At 40.3% G+C, this 21,662-nt stretch overlaps 2 protein-coding genes across 7 annotated transcripts in view; both read left to right on the top strand.

The window, feature by feature from the left end:
- Positions 1-7,781, top strand: part of ZNF367 (zinc finger protein 367) — an 8,621-nt gene extending 840 nt beyond the window's left edge. Inside the window, exons 2-6 of the mRNA XM_085312176.1 lie at positions 638-669; positions 791-963; positions 4,056-4,175; positions 4,583-4,721; positions 5,151-7,781. Coding sequence (XP_085168302.1) covers positions 638-669; positions 791-963; positions 4,056-4,175; positions 4,583-4,721; positions 5,151-5,391 — 705 coding nt within the window. The 3' untranslated portion in view covers positions 5,392-7,781. The remainder of the gene's footprint in view (positions 1-637; positions 670-790; positions 964-4,055; positions 4,176-4,582; positions 4,722-5,150) is intronic.
- Positions 7,782-8,269: 488 nt separating this feature from the next.
- The window catches only part of SLC35D2 (solute carrier family 35 member D2), a 34,885-nt gene continuing 21,492 nt past the window's right edge, over positions 8,270-21,662 (top strand). For 3 of the 6 annotated variants that reach the window (XM_085312812.1, XM_085312802.1, XM_085312841.1), the window contains exons 1-8: positions 8,270-8,465; positions 11,267-11,300; positions 12,927-13,013; positions 14,908-14,975; positions 16,945-17,016; positions 18,937-19,005; positions 20,017-20,119; positions 21,481-21,573. In XM_085312812.1, the coding sequence (XP_085168938.1) occupies positions 8,335-8,465; positions 11,267-11,300; positions 12,927-13,013; positions 14,908-14,975; positions 16,945-17,016; positions 18,937-19,005; positions 20,017-20,119; positions 21,481-21,573 (657 nt within the window). In that variant the 5' untranslated portion in view covers positions 8,270-8,334. Of the gene's footprint in view, positions 8,466-10,781; positions 10,831-11,266; positions 11,301-12,926; positions 13,014-14,907; positions 14,976-16,944; positions 17,017-18,936; positions 19,006-20,016; positions 20,120-21,480; positions 21,574-21,662 lie in introns of those variants that run through there. The other 3 variants (XM_085312850.1, XM_085312831.1, XM_085312821.1) reach the window with 3 other exon arrangements.

Below are 21,662 nucleotides of genomic sequence, written 5' to 3' on the forward strand. Positions count from 1 at the left end.
GGGGCGGTAACCCGCCAACGGCCGGGCGGGGGACGGGCGGCCGGCCGGCCCTCCGCCGGGGCGAGGAGCGGCGTCGCCGCCGCGCTACCGCGCCCTCGGCCCGCTTCGTGCCGCCTTCGGCGGTCCGTGAGGCGTAGGTCGGCAGCGGTGGGGCTGGGCAGAGCCGATCCCCCCCCCCGTCCCGGACACCGCTGTTGCCGGGCTCTTGAGCTGCCGGCATCGCCTTCAAAGGCACGTGTTGGGGGAGAAAACTTTAAAAAACTAACACTGCCACCTAGTGACTCCTCCGAGCCATAACCTGTACTGTCAAGGAAGTTCAGACGTAGTTTGCACAGCTCTGCTGTCTTACCGATCCCAGGCAGATCTGCATTATGGCTGTGCAAAATATTTTGAGGATGATGAAAATGTRTTATACCTCTGCCGAGGTCTTCCATGAAGAAAGCACGTGGTGTCCCGTGTACTCATTTAGCAAGTTCTTCAATTATATTGAGATTACATAAGAGCACTCATATTGCCATACACCTTCAAAAACTGCATTTAAGTTGTACCMCTCTGAATTTTGCTTTTTCCTGTCTGCAGTAGACTAGTTCAGAGTTACATATAATTGTTTAATTAACTTGTTTTAAAACTAAACTAGGAAAACTGTTACAGTGTTCTTCYAATGAATTGGTAACTTATTTCCATGTTCCTGCAGGGAAAGTTGTTGCTGCCTACAAATCCTTTGGATTGCTTCTCTTTTCTTTTCGTTTCTTCTTCTAAATGGCTTACATGGAAAAGCATGATGATTCAGTTTCTTAATTRTTTTGATGCAGGATGGAATAAGGCGTGGCCGACCAAGAGCAGACACGGTTCGTGACCTAATAAATGAAGGAGAGCATTCCTCTAGCAGAATACGTTGTAATATCTGCAACAGGGTGTTTCCACGGGAGAAGTCACTGCAGGCACACAAACGAACCCATACTGGTAGGTGAAGAGACTAAAAAGAAAATGTGACTAGCTGATATAAACCACTTAAAAAGAGCCTGGGGGGGAACCCTCATCCCATCAATATTTGAAGGTAACTAAATACACTCTTCTCCCAAGGCATGTTAGTGCAGCTGGGRAAAAAAAAATTAGGTCTTTTACTACTTTTGTCAATAATGGTAACTGTAGCAGCAATTTGGGCGAAGGCAAATAGTGTAAATATTTTTTCTACTATTGTTAAGAGATTTACATAGCAGGAAGAAAAAGCTTTCAAAGCTTGGTGTTCTGCACGTGACAATATTTTTCATTCTGACTGCCTGTTCCATGTGAGTAAGAACCAGTTTCACAGAATCAGTAAGGCTGGAAGGGACCTCTGAAGATCATCTAGTCCAACCTCCCTGCATAAGCAGGGTCACCTASAGCATGTTAGASAGGGTTGCATCCAGGTGGATTTTGAATATCTCAAGAGAAGGAGACTCTACAATGTCTCTGGGCAACCTGGTTCAGTGCTCTGTCACTCTCACAGGAAAGAAATTCCCCCTCACGTTCAGGCAGAACTTCCTGTGGTTCAGTTTTTACCTGTTGTCTCTTGTCCTTTCACATGACACTACTGAAAAGAGTCCAGCCTCCATCTCTGAGACACCCACCCTTCAGATACTTGCACACATTGATAAGATTCCCCTTCAGTTCTCTCTTCCGCAGGCTGAAGAGGCCCAGCTCTTGCAGCCGTTCCTCATAGGGCAGGTGCTCCAGCCCTCTGATCATCTCCGTAGCCCTTCRCTGGGCTCTCTCCAGTAGTTACATGTCTCTCTTGTAGTGGGCAGCCCRCAACTGGACRCAGTACTCGAGACGAGGCCTCACCAGGGCTGAGTAGAGGGGCAGGATCACCTGCCTTGACCTGCTGGCAACACTTTCCAATGCAGCCCAGGATACCATTGGCCTTCCTGGGCACAGGGGCACATTTGCTGGCTCATAGTCAACTTGTCATCCACCAGCACTCCCAGGTCCTTTTCTGCAGAGCTGCTTTCCAGAAGGTCAGCCCCCAGCTTGTACTGSTGCATAGAKTTATTCCTCTCTAGGTGCAGGACCCTGCACTTGCCCTTGTTGAACCTCGAGAGGTTTCTCTCCGCCCATCTCCAACYGCTTGTCCAGGTCTCTCTGAGAGAGACTATTTCCTTAGCATTTGTAGTTATCACAGTAATTGAACAGTATCTTTCACAGGAGAACATACCTTAAAAGGAAACTGGCAAATTGTACAATCTAATACCTTAAATTGTGTAGCTTAAATCACTGTTGTTTTCCCTTCATCTCCTTATTTAGAATTTATTTTCTGGGCTGGAGGTGGTCACTTTAATTTACCAAACTGTAAATACAAAGCATCTGTGGAAGGCACATCACAGTTCAGTTAAACTGCAGTTTCAACTCACTGCCAATTTGAGCTTGAACTGCAAAAGAGGATTTTTTTTGTTCTGTTGTGTTTTCTTTAACTAATTTTTTTCCTCGCATTCTAACATGATTCTGTGTTTTGTAATAAAATGTGAACTATCATATACATTTAAAAACAACGAAGTCCTTGGTTCCTGTAGTCTTTTTTTCTGACTAAAATAAAGCAAGACTGTATATTCATATTAAAGGCTAGTTTCTTCATACTTTCTCATCAGAATATGTTTTTATTTCGCTTGCTTGAATTATGTATTGAACTTGGAAATTAAACATGGACTACTTAATTGAGAAGAATTCTGCATGGTGTTTCTGTAACTTAGTAAGGCCACATCACCYTCTTATAGCTGTGCTTACTGAAGAGTGGTGGTGTGAGACACATTTTTCAAGCATGCACTCAACCATACTTCTTGAGAGACAGAGAGGAGACAGATGCTAGTTCCCGTTGTTACAGTTTGCATACAGAAGTTCTCGATAGCTGGCCTGAGAGAGCTTTCTTGGCTCAAGTCTAGAGTAAGTTTGTCTCTCTGTATATTCATTACAACSTTTTTGAAAAAGTTCAGTAATATTATCTAAGAAGATGGTTATACATCTTCTTAAATGTATATATGATGATGCTATACATCAAGAAGATGGAATATACAATATTATACTTTCCTGTATTGTTGACCTCAATTATTGCCCTAGTTCAGGTTTTGATAATGACAAAGTGTTCCTCATTGTAACTTGAATTACATTACTTGTTCTACTATATGATGCTATGTATACAATATACTGAGCATGTTTCATTCCACACAAATTTTGTAACTGTGTTATTTGTAGCTATACCAATGCTTTAGGAAAGATTCATCTCAAAAAAGTGCTTAAAAACAAACACCTCTGCTCTCCCCCTTCCTCCCCCCCCCCCAAAAAAAAAAAAACTATCATGAAAGATTGAAGGGCAGGATGGAATGCTCAGAGGGAAAAAAACATTACCAAATTCTTCTCTTCTGTCAAACTGCCTTTTCTTATACCAAAAATGCTGAGATGCTGTCATGACTGTCATTTTGCAGTCTTACAGGAAACCTGTACGCTAATAAGCTTTCTTCCTTAGAAGTTTTAAGTGGCAGAGAGGAGGGCATTACTTGCCGCTGCATCAGCTGCTTGAATTGAACAGAAGTAAGGATGGCTCCTTGATAGAGCGCTACAACACCTTCAAATGAGATGTGCAATGGTTCTTCTTCTGCCTCACTTGAATTTCTACATTTCTACTGCATTCCAAAAGAAAGAAAAAAAAAAGACTGTAACATACAAGAAACCTCTTTCTTTTCCTCGAGGTTGTGGAGTGGGRTTTATCTTTTTCTGCATTGCCCTCAGCCCATCCTTTTTATACCTTCTAGGGTTATCTCCCACTCAACCCACCTGAAGCTGACTTTCAGTGTGACTGGAATAATCTAGCTGTATTTAATATGCACTTTGACATCAAAATCTGTTTGGGGTAAGAATGGGTCCCTGTCTGGTATACTAAGGCTTTTTGAGTAGATATGAGTGTCTGAGAAAGTAAAAGGAAAGTTTGATTGTGTAAGTCTCAAGCCAAGGACCACCATGGGATACTATGATGCCTCTTCTTTCATATTCAGCTGTCACTAATCTATTCTGTCATTATTTTTAAGGTGAAAGGCCTTATTTGTGTGACTACCCAGATTGCGGGAAAGCCTTTGTTCAGAGTGGGCAGCTTAAAACTCACCAGCGTCTTCACACAGGGGAAAAGCCTTTCGTCTGCTCAGAGAATGGTGAGCCACCGGAAAGTAACTTGGGCATTCAGAAATAGGGTCAGTCTAGCACTGGGAATGTAGGTATGCTTATGTGGCAGTACTGTGTATAAAAGCTTTGGATCTTAGCATCTAAGGAAGGGAGGAGCCATGTAAAATCTCCATATAATCATGCAGACTTATATGTAAGAATTGGATATATTATATAAGCAGTTTGTCACTAATTGMATTAGTTGATACTAATGTAAAAAATGATTGGGTGTGGTACAGGCATGCAAGCTGAATGTGCCGTTCTCAACTGAATCCAGCTTTCTGTGGAGTGCAGAAGGTTACATTCAGCAGCATCTTCATCCCATGGATGTTAGGCTTTCGTGTTGATGGACTGCTTTCCTTAATATGTTGTGCATTGGTATTTTCTGTTTTTTAAGGCTGTTTAAGCAGATTCACGCATGCAAACCGTCATTGCCCCAAGCATCCCTATGCCCGGCTGAGGAGGGAAGAACTCACAGACAGACTCAGTAAAAAACAGACGGCTGATAACAAAGCTGTGGCTGAGTGGCTAGCAAAGTAAGTTCCCTTTATGGTGTGATCTCTCTCTTAAGTCCTAACACAGCAGCCTGAGAAAGCTCTTCTGTGGTCACTTCTTGCAGGTGGAAACCCCTAACAATCCAAACTGGCTGTTCCTTAGCATGATTCAGCTCAATGTTGCCTTTTCTTTAAGAAGTATTGACTTATGGTTAAGACAAAGTTCCTCCTGGGGCCTTGTCTCATCTATTTTTCCTTCTTCACTTAACTTCTCTTTGTTTCACGAGAACCTGCTAAAAATGCTGAGCAAAAGAGGCCTCTGACAGCTTAAATACCACTGTGTAAGAGTTGAAAGATAAAACCAAATGCATTGATTAGCATCAGTGCTTGAGAGGTTTGGGCCAGCTTTGAATGGTAGTTGATATGTGAGTTATACATTATTTAAAAGCATTCTCYACCTTTGATCTGTAGATACTGGGAGACTAGAGAACAGCGTGCTCCTGCTTTGAAAAGTAAAGCAATGCAGAAGACAGATCAGGAACAGCAGGACCCAATGGAATATCTTCAGTCTGATGAAGAGGATGATGAAGACAAAAGCAGCGCTCATTCAGCTGCTCACCATCGCCGCCTCCAGGAACAGCGTGAACGCATGCATGGCGCATTGGCTCTCATTGAGCTTGCAAACCTTGCTGTGGCACCGCTGCGACAGTAGTATAGGAACAGAGTCTGCCTATACAAAATGTACTTCCTGGTGGTACTTAACCAGTTAGATCCTGGGCATAAGCTAAGCACCTTATTTGCTTCTCATAGGCTGCTATTCTGTAGAATTTATGAAGAATGTTGTTGCCTCGTAACATGAGGTGAGAGAATTGCACTTTTTGTAAGGTATAAGACAGATGTAAAGTTTTTAAGTATTTTGTAAATATGGGACTGCATAATGCAGGGTGGACAAATTAATGTTGTGGGAAGCTAGATTTTGCAAGGTTAACTCATTTATTTGTAGCAGTTTACACAGGAAGGACTTTCTGAACAGAGTGTTTGTGATTAGCAGAATGGTACGTGTAGCCAAAGAAGGCTGACAAAAGGAAAAGTATTTATCTGACTATTTAAGCAAAATTATTTTAAATGGTAGGTCTGAAAATACTATAAGCAGCAATGGAACCATCTTTTCTAGTGTCAGTATTTTTTACTTAGTATCACTAAGGCAGAAGGGAAAGCTTAGATATCTCAACTTGTAGAGGGGAAGAAACTGCTTTGTGCAGGAAACTGTAAGATAGTTCAGGATCTTCACTGTGACTGCTCAAGGTATGAGACTTGACTTTGCTATTTTATGTTTTTTGATTTGATCTCAGCAGAATCTCTTGGTTTGAGTAGCACTTGTTACTCCTAACATAAGATGTTAGGAACCTTTGCACATTGTTGGGTTTATCTGAAAATGATTAGTCTTGCAAAGTCTAGACAAAGGTAAACAATTGGTAATATTTTTTTCAGATATTTTTGGACCCTGTAATGATTTGGCACTTGTTTTTGTTAATAAAGTGGGTATTTACAGGGTGGTATTGATTTGTAGTAAACTATTTTAGATCTCTTATTAGCAAACACTAAGTTTTAAAGTACTGCTTTTGTATGTTTATTAGCAAATAGAAGCCTCCATACTTCCCGTGCATAAAGCCACCTTATTGCTTTACTTCAGGATAACATGCCAATTTTGTGTTCACTAACTGTAGCACAGCTTTCAATTAAACACTGCAGAAAAGTATTCACTATACAACTAGAAAATAGGCTTCCAAAGGTGTGTTAGCTATGTGATTTCATATATTTCCCAAATAAATGAAGTTGCAGAACACTGCCTAGTACTTTCAGATGCAGATGGAAAATGTTTAGCAGGACATTTTGTCACCTCATGAGTATTATCTAGTTTCCAATACCTTTGGCTCACATGATTTCCATTGTCTCATGATTTTTTTTTTTGTATACTTTGCTTGGAAGGCAACCAGAGATTCCTAATATGCTAACAAAATTTTGTTTTCAAATTGGACATACTTTTTTTTTTTTTTCCCAACTTAGCTACTGCTTTAAGGATGTTAATTTATACTTACTGACCTGCTTGCTCTTAACTCCTGCTTCTCATTGAAGGTCAGGAAATTCAGATGAGATCAAGCTTTCCCTTTTGCTTGATCAAGAGGAAGAATTGTTCAATTACTTGTTATAGACTGGCTAGATGCATACAGCTGTTTAAGAGATATACTGTAATTTTACAGCAGAAACTGCAACTGTTGGATTATGTTCTCTGATAATTGATACCTGCTGTGGTAGAGAAAYTGTATTAACCTCGTTTGTTTAAAATCATGTATTGATGCACTTAACTAGAGAATAATCATTTTTTTTTAAAAAAAATCACCTTCATTGAATGTAATTAGTTTTTGCACCATGATATGGTTTAATTTCTATTTTCAGTTCCTAAACTTAGTTGACCTCAGGTTTATTTGTTTCTCTTTCAAGTCTCTTGGGCTTAAGGAAACAAAACACTTTGTAATCCTTCAGGGCTTCTTAGCCTACATAAAACTGCCTCGCAGTTAATGTGTGTCAGTTCAGAACTTTAAAGCAAATTGAATCCTTTTGACCATTCAGTTGGCTGCGTACAAATAATCTGATCCTAAAATAAATCCTGAGTGTTGATCTGTTGTACTTGTGAATCTTGAAAACTGCTTCTGAGTAGTATTTCACAGGGCACAAGACTTGTAATCACCAGCCAGTTGCAGGCTGAAGTCATAGCTTATTTCAATAATTTGATCTTCCTAATCAGCTGTAATGCTTTGGGCAACTTGCAGAATATTCATCTGGTATGACAAGTACACTGAATTTTACTTAGCTGTAGACAAAATTCAGACAGCTCAAGCAGTTTTGCTTTGTGACATGTAGGGTGTAAAATATCAAGTTAAAAAACTGAGGTGTGGAAGACTGCTTTTTGTTTTATTAAAAAGTGATTACATATAAGATACCCTGAAGTGTTCTGTGCTTCATAAGATTAAGTTGTAGTTTGCCGTGACTTAACAACAGAAGAGTAAATATGCTGTCATTTTAATAGGCGCTTTGAATAAAAGGTTGATTTAATTTTCAAGTTTAGCATGTATGTGTGGTATTTGGTAATTCTTAATACTTCTGCTCTTCCTTATTTCTATAATCCTATTGATGTGACAGGAAAAAAGAATACTTTTATGTTCTGTTTGGTGAAATTTCACACATTTACAAGTTTACCTTTTAAAGCACATTCAGAGGCCAATTCTTCAGAGTTCTTTGACGATGGCAGCAGGGATTAGATCTTGATAGTTCTCACCATGGATTTTGCAGTCTTTTATACCTTCACAAAAAGGAAAGATTTTTTTTTTTTTTAACGGAACCACGGATTTTGGGATCGCTGCTGATCGCGTCGCCTATTTTCCGCTGGAATAATCCCGTGTGTAAAACGCGGGAAGGCTCCTTGTAACAGCCCACGGCCCCCGGAGCGAGTGTGTGTGTGCGCGCGTGGAGGCGGCGCCCCGAGAAGAGCGAATGAGGATGAGGAGGAGGGGCCGTCCCGGGCCGGGCCGGGCCGGGCCGGGCCGTGCCGGGCGCCCTTGCGCCGGGCGCGCTGGGGCCGCGGCGGCCCGCGGCCATGAGCGCCGGGCAGGGCGCGGAGGAGCCGGCGGCGGCGCCGCCGCTGGCCCGGGCGCTCTCGGCGCTCTTCTACGGGACGTGCTCCTTCCTGATCGTGCTGGTGAACAAGGCGCTGCTGAGCGCCTACAGGTGAGTGCGCGCCCCGGGGCCGGTCTGCGCCGTTCCGGGGCCGAGCTGCGCGCCGCGCACGCCGCGCCCGAGGCTCGGGGCCGACGGCAGCGCGCTCGGTGCGCGGCACCCGTAAATCTGCCACCAGTGGGTCCTTCACCCCKCTGAGCGCCGATGCCGAGCGCGAAGTGGAGGTTCCCCCCACCGCCTGAACAACGTGCTTAAAGCCGCGGGGGAGAAGCTGTTGTCGGCGGAGCCGCTCGGCTTCGCTCAGCGCCCCGACTGCCTTCTCCAGCGCGCTGGCCCCGGCCCCAGCGGAGGTCCTGGTCCTAGGCAGGAGCTCAGTAACGCCGACCCCAGCCACACCGATTTGTTTAGAAAGACAGGTCAGACGTGGAAGTAAGTAGAGTAATCTGACACCAAGCAAGTGAATTTGCCTTCCCCAGGCTACCTSGGGCGTCTGACCCAGCTTTGAGCAGAGGGGCCGGGCTGGGCGACCTCCAGAGGTGCCTGCGGACCTCAGCAACACTGCAAAGTTGGTGTATTTATTAGTGCTCTTGTCACCAGCCGCAGCGCAGGAAGATCATCGATGCCATTAGCGTCTTCCTTGCACACGTAAAGGAAGGATTAGCTCGATTCAGAGAGCCTGCAGATCTCATGGGCTAAACCACTGCTCAGTCAGATGGAAAAGTGATTCTTTCCCAATAGCTGCGCATTTGATAAAAGCTAGTTAATGTTTACTAACTGATAGGCCAGATGGACGGTTGCTTGCATAAAAGGAATTTTTGTTGATCATGGGTCATAACTACATGCAAAATTCCAAAGAGTAAATTCAAATGTTAAGCATGATCCTGCACTCTAAAATAATTAACCTGGGCTCAGTCGCAGTGTGTGGCGTCCAATTCCACAAGGCCCATCAATGGCAGCTTCAGGCTCACTGTATACTCCACTAAAGACCTGCATTTAGCTTGGCAGTTTCTAATTGCATCAGCTCATGCTGCTGATGATTACAATCTCTACATCTTCTTGAAAGAACCTTTCTGTTCAAGGTAGCTGAAAAACCTCTCTAATCACAAAAACACTACAGGTGCTACACCATTGACTGGATGTGGAGTCCCACATGGAATYATAGCCCTGCAACTGTGATCTCAGGATTTTTAAAGCTATATTCTCGGGTTAAGGTTTCCTGTATTTGCTGTGTCTTAGCTCATTATGAGTTCCTACAAAAGGAGGGGGAAAAAAAGGCAAACGGAAGCTATCTTTGCTGTTCTTTTCTAATATTCAATGCTATTTGAACAAGCAAGTACTCCATGTCACTTGTCTCCTAAATATATCATATGAGACCAGTTTCGTTTTTGTTTTATAGTGGTTTTCATCTCATGGTCTGTAGATCTCTGTAAGTCCCTGGCATACTTGTACCATGTCTGTGAAAGATGATCAAGGAAAGCAAGACCATCAGTTAGCCTAAATTTTATATAAAGAGCCTACAACACTGTTGGGAATTTTTAGGGATCTGCAAGTCAAAAAAAGTGTGGAAACAACTATCTCATATAAGTGAATAAAAACTCCATATTTATGTTGTATAAGTGTTAGTAAAAGCTAAAACACAGGTCAGGTGTAACATAATTATAAATGGAAGCTCTGCTCTTCTTTCTCCTAATACCTTTGTTTCCTGGAATCTTTTTACTGCTGGCCTTTCCTAACCTCTTATCTACATTATGGCTCCAGGGTCCTTATGACCTTCCTGCCATGTCTGGGAGTGTTTTTTTTTCTTTTGCTAAAACTACGTTCCCATTCCAGTGTCACTCGCTTCAGCTCCCAGCACGCCAAACAGCATTTTAGCAGTTCTTGGTGACCTCTGCAATACATAGCCACAGCCTCAAGTAGTTTGTGGTAATGGAAAATTACAGAGTTTGTCAAGAAGGCGGAAGTTCTTAAGGCATTTCTTTTTACAGGCATGAGAGGGAAATAAAATAGTTTTTTGTTTCAGATTCCCTGCAAGTAAGTTCCTGTGTGACCATCCACAAAAATGCAGTTCAGCAAAATGCTGCCTGATTCCTGGAAAGTAGCAAATTATGTTTAGGAAGCTCTTCAACACCTAAACCTTTTGGTCAGAGAGGTTCTAAACTCTAGTGGTTGCCCATACTAAATAATTTCTTTGCTTGTATCCCGATAGGCACACTGAGAATTAGCACTTCCTGCTGCAGCTTCATTGTTGCTTTAACTTGATGTGGATTTAGGGGAAAAAAAAAAAAGCCATCCCAGATGCTCTTGGGTTCTTCCAGCATCCCGCTAAAGCTTCTACTTTCTTAATGTTCAAGCATCCATGCTTACAACTGAAGCTAACTGAAAGGGTGCGGTAGGTGTTTAGCCTTTTTAGGAACCAGTAAGTATTTCTAAAATAAGTGCTTTCCTTTTATGAAAACATACTTTTAACCTGGTTCAGCAGTGAGGATAAGCTTCCAAGTGCAAGAGATTTAACCAACCATGCAGTTCTAGGATATTTTGTGTATGTGAGGCCTCCCCAAAATTATGCTTTTTTTTTCTTTGCTGTTCTCCAAATATGAAACATTTACTTATAAATGCATCAGAAACAACTGACTCTTTAAAACTGGTCATCAGAGTGTATGCTGAGTTATTTTGATGTGACTTGTTATCCTGCTGCAACAGTAAAATACTAGAACTCTAGCAAGTGTTGCAGTTCCTCTGCTTTCCTGAAATTCTTGCCAGTCATCCATATAGTGAGTTGTTCACTTCATTGCTAATTTTGAACTTGTCCTTTTTTTTTCTCTCTTTATTAAATATCTGTTTATATTTTTCAGCTTCCCATCACCAATATTTCTTGGAATTGGACAGGTATGTTCCCAAATAAAGCATACTAAGTTTATTGATTATGTTGTAAATTAAATTTGTTTATCATAGAGATATATTTTAGAAGAATAAATCCCTATTATAATGCACTGCTACTCTTCTGAATTAGTCCCAGTATAAGGAAAAGTGATTTATTTTAGTGAGATGGAGGAAACCCAGTTCAAGTCAAAACTGTTGTCTAGGAAAAGTCACATAAAGGACTGGAAATGTTATTAATCTGTGTTGTAGGACTCAATAATTGAGAAATCTGGCCTTCAAAACTGTCAAGTTTCCTAGGAACTGCACGGGTCCTGGGAGAGTCCTTGAGCATTTGTGAAATATATGGAGAGTCAGTGCCTCTGTATGTAGACAAACTGCTTGTGTATTTCCTCTTAAATCTTCTCCTTTTCATTGCAATTTTCTGTGAGGACTGCTACGCAGTTTTGGTTCTCTGTTGTCGTTTTTGCCTGTAAGCAATTTACATTGCTACAACAGATTTTTGTAAGATTTTTGTTGGTAGACATCACTGTAAAACAAAGGTTCAAACAGTTGTGCACATGGCCTGTTAAAAAAAAAAAGAAAATACAGGAATGGGCAACTCTGCAAAGGGATGTCTAGGAAAGCTGGAGCGTTGAGGCAAATATTGCTTAGATAAATACATGTAGAAGAAAGGATGCATTTTATGTCAAGGTGCCGTGGTAATGAGCAAGGAGGAAGAGCAGAAAACAGGCTGCTGCATATCTTTACTGTATGATGTTGAAGAGAGTAAAATGTCATATGTTTATTGTGAAAGGTGGAGCGAAAGAGGGTTGGTATATCAGGGTGTACTTCAGGATGGCTCAGGAACCACACGTCCTTGGGGAGCTTGTGCTTCAGTGGAAGGCAGAGTGGAAAATATGGTAATACTTCACACCAAGGGCAATGATACAGCCTTGTTTCTTTGCAGAACCTGAGACTCAATGGCATTTCCATGCTTTTCCACTGACCCATCGCAGATTTCCCCAAACACTTTGAAAAGAGCATATGAAGCGACTTAATCTCTAGATATAGTTCAGAGCACTATTTTACCCTGTCCTTGCAGATTTACAATTATTTTATTTTTGTATAAGGAAAACATAACAATTTTTTCCATCTCGTGTCCAACATTAAACTCTAGTGGCATGTATTTGCTCAGATACTCTCCTTCATTCTGATTGTATGCTTATGGGTTTTTGCCCACTTGCCAACAGACTGATCCATGCCTGACCCCCTTTCACATTACCAAAAAAGCCGCAGGAGTGATTCCACAGACATGACGTAAGCCTGCGTGAAAATAGCAAGATTATTCTGGGATTGAGTCATGTTTTGTTTTCTCAGCTGCTTAATAAGCCTGTGTTGCTTCACAAGGTGCCACTTACTTTCTCAAGACAGTAAAAAACATCGTGTTTATATTGAAGTTTTAAATAAATAACAGGTAAAATTGGTAAGACAAAATGATTATCCTGGTTTATTCATTGCATGCCGTGTCATTCTTTGAAATACGTAACATCTAGCATTTGTCAGACGCATACAATGATTTTGTCTTTGAAGCAGTTCTTTTGTGCATACAGTAGGATTTTGCTTTTACATGAGTTCCTTTTTCTTTTTGTTTAGATGGCAGCCACCATACTTATCTTGTATGTGTCAAAATTAAATAAGATTATTAATTTCCCTGATTTTGACAAAAGTATACCTGTGAAGGTAAGGATTACTTAGGACTTCATGTTAATAAGAAAATTTTAACTCTTATGATAGTGTTTTTTCTGTGGGCCTTTAAATTTTTTTTCTAATGGAAACAGGCTATGAAAGAAAAGCAGTGTAATTTTTGAGCTTGTTTACCAAATGTGTTTGTCTGTATCTTTGTTTAATTTCCACATTGGATTTAATCATTTTAATTTCACTGTAATATTCTTGCTGTCTGTCTGTACAATCTCATGTCGTTTGGTTATGTAGTACACGGAAAAAGATGCATTAGAGGCTGTGTTTTCAGATAGCAGAACAAACTTTTTCAGATGGCTGAAGTATTTTTCAGCATTTGTACAGCTCCTTCTGAGGCTGATGTGAGATCTATGTGTAAGAGAGAATTTTTGTCAGATTCATAGGATGAAGAGAGGTGCTGCTTGGAAATGTGAAAGGGCTTTGTGAAAAACAATAGAAAAATAATAAATCATCGAGTAAAATCCCAAGCAGCACTTGATTGCAAAGGTACTATTTCAGGTCCATAGAAAGGACTAAAATAATGCCTACTGAAAACACTGTAGGTAGGGACTAGCTGCAGTTTATAGACGAACGTGTAAACTGGGTGGATATTACTGTATACAAGGACATCCAAACCAGAATCAGGATTCTAGCATCTTGGGTGCTTTACATCACATGCATCATCTCTGCAGCATGCAGCGGCTGCGAATGGCTTGTGGTGCGGGATCTGGCTAGTCACAGTGAATCAGCGGCATTGCTCTTTGATTGCTTTGCAAAGCACCCTTTCTCTGTTACAAATAACTGCAGCGTCCCTGATACTAAGCTTATTGTCCCCTTTGACTCCCAGGCTTTATGGCCTCAGTGGTTTCGCCTAGAGTTTTAAAGCAGCAAAGTGTTTACTTTAGTGAAAAAGCTTTGGAGTTCTTGACCCTTTTTAAGTGAATATTTCACTGATCTCTTAGGTTGGGCTAGACGAAGGAAAGCTGGTTGTAATTTTGCCTTTACACGAATATTAAAGGAAAGAGAGTGTTGTATCAGCTCTGTTTTCATCCTGTGTATGAATTTTAGCCTGTGGAAGGGGCGGTGAATTACTGTACTGTCGCAAGCTCGTGTTTTTAGSYKSSSMWTTKKTKSYWRKYCYTTCCCCCTCCCTGCTCTTTGCCGTAAAAGAATGGCATAGCCTTTTCAGGTAGGTGAAAAGCAGCCCGCTCCTCACTACGTTTTCCCAGCGCCCCAAGGGTGGGAAGGACGCCGGCCCCCTCCAGCAAGCGCAGCGGCGTCGCGGGGGGACGCGGCGTGGGGGCTTTGCCTTTCCGCCCGCTCCACGGGCCGACACCGATCCGGAGCGTGTGCGCGCACCACCTTTGTCCCTGCTACCTGCCTTGGCCAACTTTAATCTTGTGTAGCTTTCCTGCAGTGGAGGAGTACGGATTCGGAACTGTAGCAGACCCCTACAGGCGATAACTGTCTTTTTAGGGTTTTTTTTGAGGCTGTGAAGTTCTGTCACTGTTCTTCTACTCTCCATATTCTCTTGCTTATTTTATTGTTATTAATRATACTTTTAACCCTAAATCCAAACGTTATGAAGGGTATTAATCTGAGGGGTTTAGTAATTAAGGTAAAATATATGTAATTTAATCKAAATAGACTCTAAGTCTCTTTAGAGGTAAATCACTGCTTTTCCACTGAATACATAAAGATAGGATCATAAATGTCCCATGAACAAGCGCTGAAGGTCAGTTTGCACTATAGTTTGTTTTTTTTCTTTTAACACCTATCTTTCTTCTTCTTAAAAATACATCTAATATTAAAGATACCAAATTCGATCAAATAAAGTTTCTCACCAGTTTTTTAAAAATCAGATCTAATCTGAGCTGTGCTTTTAATTTTGTCACAGTTGTTTCCTCTGCCTCTGATTTATGTTGGAAACCACATAAGTGGATTATCAAGTACCGGCAGACTCAGGTACAGTAAACAGAAGATATAAGTAGACTCTTTGGCTTTCACTCTTTTGGGGGGGAAGAGGGAATACAAAATAAACACCAAAGAGAAGCATTGCACAGAGACTTAAATGCATATTCATTTCAATGGATGATGTCTATCTAAACTGATACTACCATGAAACTCTTACTTAGACATTTGATATGTTTACAAGTTATATGCGTCTCTTGAGGGGGCTGAGCATGGCCTGTACTGAGAGAAAATCRAAACTATGCAACAGCAGAAGGGCTTTCCATGTTTTCCAACTTCTTTTCCCTTCTTATCCGAATGCCCTACTTTTCCTAACCAGAGTGACCTTACCAGAGGGATGAAAGCTGTAAGAAAGACTTTTACATATTTTTCTCCCCCCCCCCCCAAAAAAAAAAAAAAAAAAAAAAAAGTTAATGCTGTGATATTGGTAGAAGTTGTTGAGGACAGTCTGAGTGATGGAGAAAGCCCTGTGCAGTGGGGTGTGGTGGTGGCAGTGGCATAGCCCTACCAGAGACTGCCGATGGGCTGGTCGGCTCCTCCCTGAAAGCTGCCCTCACACCATAAATGCACTGTAAATGTACGCATTTTGTCAAGGATCTGCTATAACTGATCAATTGACCAAATTCTCCGTGRAAGAGGAATGTGGAAGCATTACCGCTGTAACAGTATCAAAGGTTACAGCAAAACCGTTGGGGCAATTTCTTGTGCATTATTATAGGCTCCTGCGGATTTGATAATAAACTAAATCAAAATTGAGAATTTTGTAGGTTTTCAATGTTTCTTAACTTTGAGAGGCTGGAAGRTAAAATACTTGTTTTTTATTTAACAAGTAAGTTTTCTCTGACTAGCAACATGAAACATCTGATTCTGCACATTTTTATCTTACATGTTCACAAATCATCACACTGAAATGACTTTTTAAGCAGATAAAAAGAGTTCAGAAAAGCAGTATTGTTCCAAATAGCAYTTTAGCCAAATTGATTATTTTAAATGCTGAATCTCCTCCTTATAGAGCTGATACAGTTGTGTTAGATTTACTATTCATAACTGATTTTCATAACAAAAAATAAGAATGGATGCAGTGTTTCTGTCATTAACATTTTGTTACATTATATGATGACTGTTTACATTATGGAAGTTCCCCTCTTGTCTGAAGCATCTACAAAGTGTAGATGATTTCTGTGTAAGTTCAAAATGTCAATGTGTTGTAATATAATTAAACTTAATGTTGTGGTTTGAATCATATATTAATGCAGTTACTAATAGCTATCTTATAATGAAGGATTAATTTCCAGCTGGCCATGCTGTCAGATTTCCGAAGGACCAGATGCAAGTGTTTCTCAAATTGATCCAAAAAGTTTCCAAATGCATCACTTTGAGCAGACCAACAATATTTTGTTCAAGTGTAGCCATTTGTTTGACACTTGCAGTTGGTCCCACCTTTCATGTATTTTGTATATTTTTTATTTTCTTCTTGTGTATTTATTCTACATTTCTAAAGTACAAATTGTTTGCTAAGCGTATTTGCTTTGTATTTTGTTTCTGGTATGTGTTTTCAGAGACAGATTTATTGCTTGTCCTTTAAGTTTGCAATAGARATCTTTATTACTTTGCCTTGGATTTCTGCAGAAATTCACTGGGGTTGTAATAGCCAGAAAATAACCTTTGTTTTCCCCTTTTCTGATATAAAGGGACATTTTAGGATGTAGCCAGTTAGGGTTGTTTTAAAAACTTGCAAATCTCATTATTGTCAATGATTTGGTTATCTAATCTGCCTCTAGTGTCAGACTGACATTTTTATGTATGGTAAGATGCTGGGAATTTGTTCTGGTGGCTTTTTGCTAGACTAATCTTTCATCCTCTGCTTAGTAAAATTAGATAAGAATTAGAACATACAAATGCCATTAATCTGACCCTGTGCTTGATTTTTTAATTTATTTTTATTTTTAATTTTTTTCGACAGTTTGCCGATGTTTACAGTGCTCAGGAAGTTTACCATTCCACTTACATTACTGCTGGAAATCATCATACTTGGGTGATCTTTTTTTTCCATTTTAAGATACCTTTATTTTAGATCATATCGAATTGAGTACTTGTGGCATCTCATCAGGATTTTGTTGTCAGATAGAGAGGAGCAAAGAAATATAACTTTTTTTGAGGGTACAGATGTGTGCACTTTAGTGAGTGCAGRAAAGGAGTTCTAGTTGCTCTCATTTACACAAATCAGTCCCTTGACTGTTGCACAGGAATAAGGTAAGCAGAATGTGCTTCTTTTAGGAGTTGTCATTTTCTGTTTTAAATCTTGGAGGCTCCTGTGCTGCAAACTACTTCAAGCAGCCAGATCCTTATGTCTCAAGCCAATGATGATAGTATGGCAGTCTGCTTATACAGAGCAGGATCCTGGGACAAGGTCTTAACACAGGCCACTTTAATGCAGCAAAATGGTATCTAACAGTGTGCTTAGGTTCTTTCAGAAAAATCTTTAATTATAAATACATCAGYTTATTTTTTATGAGAAGTTAAAATTTTAAAATATTGCAATATGGGATCATTAATTTCAGTTGTACTACGATTTGGAAGAACAGATACCTGAATATGTAATACTTTGTCACCAGCATAGTTCTATCCAGACAGCTTGCCCTTGGATGAAATTAGGTCACAAGGGGAAAAACAGCTGCTGAAGCTGAACCCAAGCAAGATGAGAGCAATGGTTAGAGGAAAAGCTTTCTGAAAGGCCCCCATTAGATTGCCATCTCCTTTCACTTCAAGCAGCAAATGGTCAATTTGATCCTTATTTCAGGATGCTCCTGGATTCTTGGCTGAGTATAAATTCTCATAGGGAAAGCAGAAGTTGCCATCTCCTCCTGTTGGCCTGAGGATGCATTAGCAAGGGAGGGAAGTGTCTCTCAGCAAGGCTGTCCTCAGTTCTCAGCTGGACTGCAGCAATATGGTGTATGAGCGCAGGCAGCTTCCTAACTGAAGGGATGTTTAAGAGCAGGATGCCCTGCTMGTGCAGAATGCCACAGTGTGTTTCTCAGGGCTGGAGACGAGGACTCCGGATCATCTCTACCAGCTTACCTTGGGATTTCCAAAGCACCCATGGTTTGGGTTGTTGCCTTCAAGGTTCATTATGATCAGAACCTAGTATGTGTGAGACTGTCTGCAGCTTTGTTGTTGAGACAGTGGTCCACTGTTGTTCTCCTTTGACATACAGGACTTATCTGTAAACACTAGTTTTTGATGGATTTTCTTCTCTCAGGCCAGCTCAGAGCTATTGAGTAAACTTGTTAAGGAGCTAGGAGAGTGCCAGAATGGACCATGGCAGTATGATATTAAAAATGCTTATGACATTTCTAAATAAAGTACTATAGSTTTTAGAAGCAGTATAAAGATATGCTTTGCCCTACTTTGCAGCAGTGCTAATGCAGACATACTGAAGAGCATCATAAATGTCAACGCTTTCCACTTCAACTGCAAGGTTTCAATTTGACTTCAAAATAAGKATATATTTTAGAAATACCACAGATGCTGTGCTGTGTAGCATCTTCCCCAGGAGAGGAAGAGATGGCAAAACACTCAAGAGCTGTGTAGTGGTTTTAYTTTACTGAATTAATGGAAGACACTGAAATACGTGTGTTGTGAGAACTAATATAGGGTAGATGACAATTTGTTCCAGCAGATATTTTAGTCTTTAWTCTGAAAATTATCTCATAGCAGAATATTTGTGAAGCCTTATCAATGTCTGTTCTCAGGGCCGAAGCCTGACGGTGCGAAAGGGACAGAACTTCCCTTAGTCGATAATGTCACTTCTGTAAGGCTATCAAGGCTGTGTCTCTCTGTTAAATGTTCTGTGATTACTGATTGCATTGAAATTTTTCAAGCAAATCACCATTTAATCTCTCTCTCTTTTTTTTTTTAATAACAACAATGTGAACTGTCCAATTTTCATCTGCAGGAAACGACACCCACTAAGTATTATAGTCAGCGTATTTGCTATCGTTCTTGGGGCCCTCATAGCAGCTGGGTAAGGCTTTCATCTGTTTATACTAAGCATGACAACAGGAGGGTTTTCTTCCTTGCTGAGGGCCAAGTGGCCGTAAACTGAGTTCAGTTACTCTGGGTGAAGTTGATTTGGAAAATCTGTCTCCTGATACCAGTGGGAGATGCAGGTACACAAAAGGAAGAAATCAGACTCCAGCTGGAAATATTTTGGGGCTTCTTTTTTTCTCCCTAGATGTTCCATGTTTGCAGAGATATAAATGAAGCAAGTTAAAACTGTGTGAGAACTACTGCTTTCCTTTCATAGTATCAGTATATTTTAATACTCTTAGAAAAATATATTCTTCTTCTGGGTAGAAAGAGTGATCTTTTAGTTGTCAGATACTGTTTTGAATTTGGCAATGTCTACTTCTTTATCACTTTAAACAAGTTMATATATAAGATAAGTTCACAAAATACTCATCTGTTAGTCTCTTCTGTTTTTTTTATTTGAGAATTCCTTTACTTAAATGGAAATATAATGCTATTTAATAGGAAGTGGCTCTATCCAAGTCACATCACATGGAAATTACTTACCTTTGTACATAGCAAAGCCGAAAATAGAAAAATTACCTTATGTCCATGTGGTAAATAGTCAAAACAGAAAAGATGACAGTATGTCTGGTCTGACTATGAAAAACAAGCAGTCAGATTTTTATTTCCTACTTCTTATGTTAAAAGAAGTAGATAAATATATTCAGTAATAATTGGACAAGTCATCAGGATTGAGACAGATGAAAATTTTCACCACATGAGAATCAAACATTTCTTGTCACCATACTGAGTTCTGAGAACTCTCTGATAACTTGTTATTTTGACATAAGTGGAGAAGTGTAAAGTATCCTTCTATACAAAGAAGACTTCAGGCAAAGCCTGTAAGTTGCTGGAGTTCTCAGGATTTGCTTTTCCTAATCTATGATACTTCTGCAGGTAAAAAAAAGTAGTGCAATATCCTGTATACTGTTTATTTATTTACAATATATTATTTATTTTCAAGGTCTGATCTAGCTTTTAATCTGGAGGGCTACACCTTTGTATTCCTAAATGATATCTTCACAGCAGCAAATGGAGTTTACACAAAGCAGAAAATTGATCCAAAGGTAACTGTGGGGTGATTGGGTTGAATTTAGCATTATGAAAATATGGTAACAACGCTTACCCATTTTATGACTTTATGAATATACTGCTATGACCTAACAAACAGTTTAATTTGCTTTCATATTTCACTTGATATATGAATCATTAATGTGGAACAGGCTGGGGAAAACTTCTTATGAGTATCCCAGGCTAGACTTAGGAGAAAATAAAATAAATTGTTAGCTGAGTCTTTTAGGCAGAGATTATAGTGGCTTTAAATTGTTGCTTTTGTTTAAAAGATATGTATATATCCTCAAAACAAAGCAAATTATTTACCTCTAAGCATGATACATAGATCTGAGAAATGCGACTTTTTGACCAGAAATACACTTTAGATGAGATTTATGTAAAATAAGGTAAGGAATCATGACCTCTCAAGTTTGAGTCAACAAGTATTAATACTATCGCAACCAAAACAACCGATATCTTTGTTGGCTATCTAAAAGCAAATCTACACCATACACTGATATGCCAAAGAAATAGATGATGCCTCGATCCACTATAATGTAAATAAATGTTGAACAGGCTGCTTTTCAAATGCAATGCCAAGAAAACCTAGCAAGTTGTAGCAAAGAGCAGTTTTGGACTGAAGCTGCAGACTTTAGAGGGTCAGTCTGTTCAGTGAAAATATATATCTCTTAATAATCTCAGAAATCACACTGAGTCCAGACTCCATATTTTGCTTTATGAGCAATACTTAATGGCCCCATAGGTTTCTGGAAAATACAGGCTTTCATTTTAAAGGGAAAGTTAAGCCCCAGGGATTTGCTAAGTAGCACGGCTGGATCTGGAGGACGGGAAGGCTGCTTCTGCATTCCCCTAATCCTCTTCTGCCTTTGCACCGAGCGAGTTAACCRGCAGGGTGTAGAGAGCCCTCCGAGCTCCTTGAAGTGGCATTAGTACCGACGGCTCCAGATGCTCCCTTTAGGAGCCAGGCTATATTCATTTTCCGACTGCAGTGGCTCTAGGGAGCGCCCCCGCCCCCCCCCCGCTCTATGCTTTTGGGGTGGATATGAGGTATTCAGAACAGGTAATCCCTTGGCCAGGCTCTGCTGCGGTCTAACGCAAAGCAGTCCTGGACCTGCGCCTCGGGAAGTTTCTGACAAGCTGCTGCTGTATATGAATTTTTGAAAGCATAGCAAAGCAGTAATAACTTGCTGAGCGTGCAGGCAGYGTGACTGAAGAGGAAGCTTGGCTCAGTGTTGAACACTGAACCCAAATGTCGCAAGCTTGTCTTTTAAATTGTAATTTGTTATGCTTCGCCTGCTCCTTGACGAGAATGTCGGAAGGCTCGTATTTCCAAACACGCTTTCATTTTTTACAGGAGTTGGGAAAATATGGCGTCCTTTTCTATAATGCTTGTTTTATGGTGGTTCCAACAGTTATTATTAGTTTTTCTACTGGAGACTTTCAACAGGTAAGGAGCAATRTTCCCCATCTGAGGTTGATAGTGGTATTTTGTTCAGTTGTTTGGGGTTTTTTTGTTTATTTGTTTGTAATTCATTT

This window comes from Rhea americana, unplaced genomic scaffold (genome assembly GCF_003343005.1).
Source record: "Rhea americana isolate MKP2758 unplaced genomic scaffold, rheAme1 scaffold_11, whole genome shotgun sequence".
NCBI classification, from domain to species: Eukaryota; Metazoa; Chordata; class Aves; order Rheiformes; family Rheidae; genus Rhea; species Rhea americana.